General features: G+C 42.8%; 1 protein-coding gene across 5 annotated transcripts; it reads left to right on the top strand.

Annotated features, from left to right (window-relative positions):
- Positions 1-2,534: 2,534 nt before the first annotated feature.
- Positions 2,535-4,613, top strand: LOC147737532 (uncharacterized). Of its 5 annotated transcripts, none has more exons than XM_086933432.1 (3): positions 2,535-4,081; positions 4,166-4,383; positions 4,468-4,613. In XM_086933432.1, exons 1-3 carry the CDS (start codon positions 2,580-2,582, stop codon positions 4,611-4,613), a joined length of 1,866 nt encoding a protein of 621 aa, XP_086789558.1. In that variant the 5' UTR covers positions 2,535-2,579. The 5 variants fall into 5 exon arrangements, with proteins under 5 accessions (XP_086789558.1, XP_086789600.1, XP_086789484.1 ...); XM_086933474.1 differs by having other exon boundaries at positions 2,535-2,612; positions 2,697-4,369; positions 4,455-4,509; XM_086933358.1 differs by having other exon boundaries at positions 2,538-3,819; positions 4,156-4,613.
- The last annotated feature ends 5,264 nt before the right edge of the window (positions 4,614-9,877 follow it).

The raw sequence follows: 9,877 nt of genomic DNA, 5'->3' as shown, positions 1-9,877 counted from the left end.
TGGAGAAAATACCGTTACAGAAGGCCGTTGAGTTTTCTTTAGACCTATCTGCTGGCTTAGCAAAGTTGCATGATCTTCTTTTTTTTCTTTTTTATCTCTCTCTCTCAGCTCCGGGGCACTTAGAAGCTGTATCTTTCATTTGGCTTATCTAATAAGAGGAGGAGCTGGTTTATATTGATCAATGCACTTTGTCCACCTGTTATATTTCTGTTGAGGCTTTCTGATCCCCTGCGTGGGACCAAGTGCTGATGTAATTTTTGCCTGTTGACTGTGGAAAAATAAATTAATAAACACATTTTTGATATAAATCAGGTGGCAGGCCAAGGCTCCTCTGTGCCGCCGCACGAGCAGCACCAGCAGCGCCTTAGCACCGCGGTGCCGGCAGCGGACGTTCCTGCCCCCACAGCAGATCCGTAGAACTTAAAGCGCCCGTATAACAGGACGCTGGTGAAGCGGGAACCGGTCACAAAACAAACCTTAGCAGTCGTCCCAGGCTCCGCTCCGCTTGCTCGTCAACTCCTCCTCTGCATTCCCCTCGGCTCTAATCGATACGCTCTGCACTCAATGCCGAATCACAGGCCGACAACAACTGTGAACACCAACAGAGGGAAGAATTGTGTGTTTCCCCCAGTTAGTGAAAAAAAACAGCATACGTCTTCGCTGCTTCTGCTACACCCATAGTCTTATGCGTCTTTTCAGTCTAATTTTTCTGTCTGGAAAAAGATTGTGTCCTGGCTTTCTGCACCCAGTAAATCCAAGTGCAGAAACACCTAACAACTGATAATCAGGCGGAATAAAGTGAACACATGAAAGTATGCCTTTATTTTATTGCCCTTGATTCACACTCTGGACCATAGTTGAGGGATAGGTCTAGGCATAGTCCTCGCAATACACAATAGATTTGCATGCGGCAGAGGCCAAAACTCAAAAGTCAGGAAACCAGATACAAGTAGGTGGTAACTCAGGGCAGGGGAAAACGCCTGTTGTCCGTGGAGGAGTCATTCCCTTCCCAGAAATCTGCATTACAAATTAATTAATAGTATATATTTTGTTAATATCTGTTTGGTGCCAGTCCATATGACTTTCATATCTGCCTTTGGGATTCTATGTTGCAACTCCATAGGGTACATGTATCTTTTGTGAGCTTAAAAAAATGTTGAAAATTCTACAAATCCTCACTCCTACATCCAAGTACTCTCATGCTACCATTCTACACTCTGCTCTGTCTGAAAAACAGCTCAGCATTTTCAAAATTCTGCCTTGATTTGGCTTGTAAATTATATTTTTGGAAATGCACATGTATTAACTATTTAATTTTAATACTATAGGTGATGGAAATTACGGACGAAGAAAGCAAGATTTAGCACTAAGCAACTGAATGTCAGTGCCATAAGAAGGATTATTTTGAAAAACTGAAGGACATCCAGTATTCTACGTTTAAACAATTTCCAAAAATCTAAGTGCGGCGAGGAAAGTACTATACCTGTAAGTGAAGTCTCTAATTTTGCATTTCATTAACCCAGAGCAAAGCCATATCTGTGCACACAGCATCAGAAATAATGTAGAAAGACCGCTTCAGCATCCTCATCTGAAATATTATCAGAAAGACAAATTGCCTCAGCATGACAGAATAACGTTCATCTAAAGCATCATGTAATTCTAGAGAGGAAGCACACACTGCATAAAAGAAAGTTACAACTAAAGGTTTCTTCTGGATACCATCAAAGAAAAGACGCTGAAAGAAGACTCCGAAGCTGACAAGTTAACAACCAAAAGATTGGAAAATCACCTTTGTTTAACAACCGTTTTAACTAGTTACGCAAGTTTGAGACTATCTGCCTCGGGATATAACACCTTAACCCACTCTGCTCACTCTTGCGAAAACCTTAAAAATTCACCACTTTATTGTGTTAATGACCATCTCAGATTGTTTCCTTTTTATTGTGTACTGTTCTGTAATTCTATGTAAATCGCCTCAACATTATCTGTTGTGCGGGAGTGATATGTAAAACTGTTAAATATAAAAATGGATTAAAGGAGCACCGTTGCGCTATAGCTAATGTAAATAAATCCTCATCCTCAGAACTACAAACCTTAACCTTACACCGAACATAGAAAGGGTAGAAGGAACTGATGTTCTGCGACTAATGATCCACAATAGTACTCTGCACGTTCTAACGCCCTCAGTTACTGCCATTACATCAGTGCAAAAAGGTACTTATCCGTTTAATCATTACATATCAGACTAACACCTTATTACTGCATTGCTAAGAACCTATACAAATAGATCTGAGAAAAACTTCAGTCACAAATTAAGTTGCTGCCGGAGAGGCTATTACCTAAAGACTATTATCTGCTAGGAAAATTTCAACAGGTGTTACAGGACTGCTTCCCGATTTTTTTTTTGCTCAATTCAAGTGTTGAGAAGATTACACACAATTTCTTTTAGAGATAAGTGCTGAACATTATCTAAACAAGCCCGACTGTAAAATCGAGGCAAAATAACCAAAGTTGGGGAAAAAAGTTACCTGTGCCCAAAAAGATACAGCCATAAATCTTATCTCACAGAATTTGACAGAATGCACACAGGGGGAAACCACTCTCAGTGCAAAGTATGCCAAAAAAGGTTCAGGCGTAAATCTTATCTCACTGAGCATATGAGAATCCACACTGGGGGAAAACACTCTCCATGCAAGGTGTGCCAAAAAAGTTTCAGGCGTAAATCTTATCTCACTGAGCATATGAGAATCCACACTGGGGAGAAACCTTTTCAGTGCTCTGAATGCCAGAAAAGGTTTAGAGTCAAAGCGAGTCTATATCAACATGCATTAACCCATTCTGTGGAAAACCCTTATCAGTGCTCTGAATGCCAAAAAAGTTTCAGCCGTAAATCTTATTTCATTGACCATATGAGAATCCACTCTGGGGAAAAACCTTATCAGTGCTCTGAATGCCAGAAAAGGTTTTGTAACAAACAAAATCTTTCTCGACATGTATTAACCCACTCTGTGGAAAAACCTTACCAGTGCTCGGAATGCCAGAAATATTTCAGTGACAAAAGAGGACTTACTCTACATACAAGGACCCACAGTGGGGAAAAACCTTATCAGTGCACGGATTGCCAGAAATGTTTCATTGACAAAAACAGTCTCAGTCGGCATAGAAGAACCCACACTGGGGAAAAACCTTATCAGTGCACGGATTGCCAGAAATGTTTCATTGACAAAAACAGTCTCATTCGGCATAGAAGAACCCATACTGGGGATAAACCTTTTAAGTGCTCTGAATGCCAGAAATGTTTCAGTTGCAAAAGCAGACTCACTGAACATACAAGAATCCACACTGGGGAAACCCCTTATCAGTGCTCGGAATGCCCAAAACATTTCAAACTTAAATCACTTCTAACTGCACATGTGAGATTCCACACTGGGGAAAAACCTTATCAGTGCTCTGAATGCCAGGAAAGGTTTTGTAACCAACAAAGTCTTTCTCGACATGCAATAACCCATTCTGTGGAACATCCTTATCAGTGCTCTGAATGCCAGAAATGTTTCAGTATAAAAAGTAGTCTCACACGGCACATAAGAACCCACACTGGAGAAAAACCTTATCAGTGCTCTGAATGCCACAAATGTTTCAGTGAAAAAAGACATCTCACGCTGCATATAAAAACCCACACAGGGGAACAACCTTTTCAGTGCTCTGAATGCCAGAGAATTTTCAGTGAAAAAAGACATCTCACGCGGCATATAATAACCCACACTGGGGAAAAACCTTATCAGTGCTCTGAATGCCAGAAATGTTTCAGTGAAAATAGACATCTCACGCGGCATATAATAACCCACACTGGGGAAAAACCTTTTCAGTGCTCTGAATGCCAGAAATGTTTCAGTCACAAAAGCAGTCTCACTCTGCATATAAAAACCCACACTGGGGAAAAACCTTATCAGTGCTCCGAATGCTCAAAAGATTTCAAACTTAAATCACTTCTAACTGCACATGTGAGATTCCACACTGGGGAAAAACCTTATCAGTGCTCTGAATGCCAGAGATGTTTCAGTGACAAAATGAGACTCACTAAACATACAAGGACCCACTCTTTGGTAAAACGTTATCGGTGCACTGAATGCGACAAATGTTTCAGTCAAAAAATCTATCTCACTCTGCATATAAGAACCCACACTGGGGAAAAACCTTATCAGTGCTCTGAATGCCACAAATGTTTCAGTCAAAAAACCAATCTCACTCTGCATATAAGAACCCACACTGGGGAAAAACCTTATCAGTGCTCTGAATGCCAGAGATGTTTCAGTGAAAAAAGGCATCTCACGCGGCATATAATAACCCACACTGGGGAAAAACCTTATCAGTGCTCTGAATGCCAGAAATGTTTCAGTGAAAATAGACATCTCACGCGGCATATAATAAGCCACACTGGGGAAAAACCTTATCAGTGCACTGAATGCGACAAATGTTTCTGTGAAAAAGGCAGTCTCACTCAGCATATAAGAATCCACACTGGGGAAAAACCTTATCAGTGCTCCGAATGCCAAAAATGTTTCAGGCAAAAATCTCATCTCACTGAACATGTCAGAATCCACACTGGTGAATAAAATTATCAGTGCTCTAAATGTCAGAAAAGATTCAGAGGTAGAGATGGTTACAAGCGCCATAAGAAAACACACCATTAAAATAATTCAGTTCTCCGAATGCCAGAAAAGCATCAATTTTAAACTCAATCTCTACATGAGCAGACGCACACAGGGGAAAAATGTTGTGGGTAATAAATAATAACCAGATTACTGGAATATTTTAAGTAGTTAGATTTATTTATTTATTCCGCTGCGCGGAAAGGAAAGGAAGTTTTAAGGCGTCGCGGGCGGCGCCAAAAGAGCAGAGACTAGACTGCCGCCTCGCGAGCCATCCTCACCCAATATGGCCGCCACACAACTGCGCGCCTGCAGCTCCCCTCGTACCCTTTGGCACCTCGATGTGCCAACAGGAAGGGCAGGGAGACTGCGGGCCGGGCAGCGCGACTACACCAAGGAAATAAAAATGAGGTAAAGTGCAAAGTACGCGTGAATCTGATATTTCAAGCAAAGTGCAGAGCTGTAGATCAGCTCAGCAGTTAAACAGAATAGAGTACAAGGTTGCACAGAATATGCAAAATAGTTAAAAGCCCAGTTAAAACAAGTAATGGCGATTTTAAAATAAAGAGCAGTCGCAAATGATCAGGGCTGCCACCACACCACTCTCTCCCACTCAGCAGTCCACCCGAGTGAGGGAGCAAGTAAGGATCTGAGACTATAGCCTCTGGAAACCCCTCCCTCAAAAATTAAGAAAAAGGACTACAGAATTTGCAGTGGGATTGGCACAAAATTTAACCTCATGCTATTTGCTATGAAAATCCATAAGCTCAAAAGCAAACCGTAAATGACTAGGAAGAAAATTAAATGGTCCCACTAAGTCTATACCAACCTTCAACCAAGGTTTTGAGGGAAAAGATATAAGTTGTGAAGGAGGAGTGACAACCTTCAACCTATTTTCTGCACAGGAACAAACACAACACTCTTTAACCCTTTCTTCAACTTCACCATCCATCGACGGCCACCAATAATGCAACCTCATGTGCATAATCTATTAACTTCAAACGGAGCTCTGCAGGAGGAACACACCTCCCATCCCTCATGACAATTCCATCTTCAATGAACAAATCACTAGAAACCTTCCAAAAGGGTTGGATTGCATAAGGAACATTTTTTTCTCTAGGCCACCCAGACATGATATTATTATTATTATTATTATTATTTATTTTTATAAAGCGCATAGTCACCCGGAAGTATCCCAGCGCTGAGGAACCTAAGAGACATGACTGAGGACTGAGATAACGGGAGGAGCATAAGGGCTAGGGGAAAAGATGTGTTTTTAATCGTTTCCTGAAACGGAGGTAGTGGGGTTCCAGACGAAGATCTCGTGGGAGGGAGTTCCAAAGACGGGCCGCATGAACCGCGAACCGTCTTCCTCCTGATCGTGCTTTCCTAAACCTTGGGGCATTGATAAGGTTTTCTGCATTAGAGCGAAGGGTTCTTGTGGCTATGTAAGGGGTAATGAAGTTTCGGAGAATTGGAGGGCCTTGGTTATTCAGGGTTTTGTGCACCAAACACAGGGCTTTAAATTTAATTCTCTCCCTTATGGGGAGCCAATGCAGGAGTTTGAGGGCAGGCTTGGCCGAAGATCTGGACGGGGTGTTGGTAATGATCCGAGCAGCGGTGTTCTGGATCCTCTGCAATTTAGTCAATGTTGCTTCCGGTGCACCCAAATAGATCGCATTACTATAGTCCAGTCTAGATATAATAAGACCCTGGACTAAAAGTTTTTGCGATTTCGGAGGAAGAAGGGGCAGGACTTTCCTCAAGGATTTAAGCAGACCGAAACAGGTCCCTACGACCTTTTTTGCTTGTGGGGCGAAGGAGAGCTCCGAGTCGATCCAGACACCCAAGCTTTTTACCTCTGTCTTTGGGTCTGGGGGGGGACCTAGACATGTTGGCCACATGTCCAACGGAAATGAGGTTCCTTTTGGGCCGAGTACAAGGACCTCGGTTTTTGCCCCGTTTAATTTTAGCGCTGATGTATTCATCCAGTGATGGACCTGCGTGAGGCAGTTAAGGAGATCGGCTTTCTGTTGTTGAGGGTGGGACAACGACACCACTAATTGGGTGTCATCAGCGTAGTTGATGACACTCACTCCGAAAGGGGTAATGACTTCCTCCAATGTGGACATATATATGTTAAATAATGTAGGGCTCAGGGAGGAGCCCTGAGGCACACCACATTGGAGGGGCATTTCGGAGGAGCGGGCGTCTTTCTCCCAGATCTGATAGGATCGTTGTGTCAAGAAGGATGAGAGCCAGGATATGGCTGTGCCTTCTAGACCAACTTTTGCCAGCCTTTCGATGAGGAGCTGGTGGTCCACGGTGTCGAACGCTGCACTAAGGTCGAGGAGGATCACTGCCACTGATCCTCCACCATCTAGCAGCGTTCTGGCTTCCTCTACCGCCGCCAGGAGGGCGATGTCCGTGCCCTGTCCTGGTCGAAAGCCCGTCTGGGAGTTTTTTAGCTTGTTGTTGGCTTCTAAATACTCTGAGAGTTTCTTATTGATGAGTTTTTCCGCAATTTTGCTTACTCCTGGGAGTAGGGAAATGGGCCGATAATTTGCCAGGTTATCAGGGTCCAGAGTGGGTTTCTTTAATAAGGCCTTTACCACTGCCTTCTTCCAACTCTGGGGCACAACTCCCTGTTGAAGTGACGTATTAATCAACTGGGTGAGGGCGGGGATGATGGAAGGGGCTACCTCTTTAAGCATCCGAAGAGGAGCAGGGTCTCTAGGGGAGCCACTTTTCATAGAGTTAAGCGTTGTTTGCACTTCATCTGAGGTGACCTGGCCCCATGTGGATAGGCCGGTGAGAGAAGTCGAATGAGGAGAAACGGTTTCTTCCCTCGGGTGCAAGGGGGGAATTGAATCCAGGATTAATTGTATTTTGTCCTGAAAAAAGTTAGCCAGTTGTTGGCATCTCTCTTGATCGGCTATAGGGTCAGAGGGGGGTCCATGATCTTGTACTGGTGGTTTTGAAAGTTCTTTCAGGATAGCGAATGATTCCTTCCCGGAGCCACCTGCTCTCTCTATTCTCTCCTGGAAGAACACGCTTTTGGTAATCCGGATAGCGGTTTTATAATTGAGAAGAGAAATGGAGTAGATTTTTTTATTCGCTCCTGTTTTCTCACGTCTCCATGAACGTTCGGTCTTTTTACATTCTTGCCGTAAGATTTTAAGTTCCGGAGTGTACCACGGAGCAGGGGATATCTTTTTTGGTTGCTTGAAAGTGGTGATTTTTGGAAGCAGAGTGTCCAGAGACGACGTAATCCAGTCACTGAATTGTTTATCTGCCAAATTTGGGTCCGAGGAAAGCTTAGGAGTGGACTCGGTCAGAGAACGGGCCCAAATATCCAGTGGCAATTTATGCCATTGGCGATCAGTAACCTGGGTTTTAGGCATAGAGTAATTAGACCTGGGGGTTTCCCAGAAAAAGGGGACGAGGAAATGGTCAGTCCATGGAAGGGTCACCGGAGGCTCGGTGGTCATCGTTGGAATATTGGAGAAGATAGGATCCAATAAATGGCCCTTCTCGTGGGTGGGCTCGTTGTTATACTCTTTGACTTGATATACTCTTTGACTTTCACAAGTGTAGAATCTGCATTCATTGGCTCCAGCCATTCCTTCTCACTGCCACACTCTTTCTCAGCTACATCTAAAGCAGCAATGAAACAATCTTTTTCCAGATCTAGACATTCATCGTCAGCCAAAGGGAGTCTTGAAAGCATATCAGCAGTTACATTTTCTTTGCCAGGAATGTGTTTTATAACAAAATCATATTGAAGCAATTTAGTTGTGAGACGAGCAATGCGAGGAGTGGCATACTTGACTCTATCTCCATTCAAAATGTAAACTAAGGGCTTGTGGTCGGTCTGAATTACAAACTTCCTTCCCCAAATGTAGGAACAAAACTTTTCACAAGCCCAATAGCAGGATAAAAGTTATTTTTCTATGACCGAGTAGTTAGTTTCAGGGTCTCTTAACACTCTTGAAGCATAGCTAATTGTAACAACTTTACCTTCTACCCTTTGAGTTAGAACAGCGCCCAGTCCGTAATTGCTCACATCAACCGTGACCATGCAACCTACATTAGGATCATATGCTCTTAAAGTCTTAGCATTAGTAATTTCTGCCTTAACTAAATCAAAATTATGTTGATAAGTTTGATCTCAAACAAACGCCACACTTGATCTAAGCATATTGGAAAGAGCCTTCATTTTACTTACGTAGTCAGGAATAAAACGCAAATAAAATTCACAAAGGCCCAAAAAAGAGCGCAACTCATCTTTGTTCTTGGGTATAGGACAATCAACAACAGCACTGATCAAACCTGGTCTGGGTGCAACACCATCACCTGACACCAGGTGCCCTAGAAACTCAACCTCCCTTTTCCAAAACTCACACTTGTTTTCTTTTACAACAATGCCTTTCTCTTTAAACTTAGTAAGAACCGACCTAAGCATGAGATCATGCTGTTCCAAAAACTTACTAAAAATCAGAAGTCGTCCTGAAAAATCACTACTCCCTTAACATCTTTAAGCACACTTTGCATAACTCGTTGGAAAACCGAGGCCGCCGAAGCGAGCCCAAACGGCATCCTACAGAACTGAAAGGATCCAAAAGGAGAATTAAAAGCAGTGTAATGTCTAGACTCAACATCTAAAACAACCTGGTGATACGCAGAGGCTAAATCGATCTTAGAAAACCACTGCGCATCTCTCAACTCTTCCAAAAGATCACCAATCTTAGGAAGTGGATGGACATCCACCCAAATCTCTTTATTAAGACTTCTAAGGTCACAGCATAAACGAATCTCACCATTTTTCTTCCGAGCTACCACCAATGGACTAAGCCATAAACTGGACTCAATTGGCTCAATTATGCCATTCTTTTCCAACCTCTCAAGCTCTGCTTTAAGATCCGCCCCTAAACTAAAAGGCACTAACCTTACTTTGTGTTTCACAGGAACTGCATTGTTCTTAACTTTAATTCTATGCTTAAATCCCGATATTTCACTGAGTGAATCAGAAAAAACGCTTGGGAATTCTTTCTCAAGACATAAAGGATCAGGCATATCTCGAACAGCCAGCCCTTGTTTTTTTGCACCAGGCCTCAACTCCATTCCAAACAGTCCCTGATGGTACCAACCCAGTATATTCAATCCACGGACAGCAACATAAATCTTCCCATGAATCTTTCTACCCTTAAATTCCAGTATGTCTTCAA

Source organism: Lissotriton vulgaris, chromosome 1_1 (genome assembly GCF_964263255.1).
Source record: "Lissotriton vulgaris chromosome 1_1, aLisVul1.2, whole genome shotgun sequence".
NCBI lineage: Eukaryota > Metazoa > Chordata > Amphibia > Caudata > Salamandridae > Lissotriton > Lissotriton vulgaris.
This window is presented reverse-complemented; position numbering and strand designations above follow the sequence as displayed.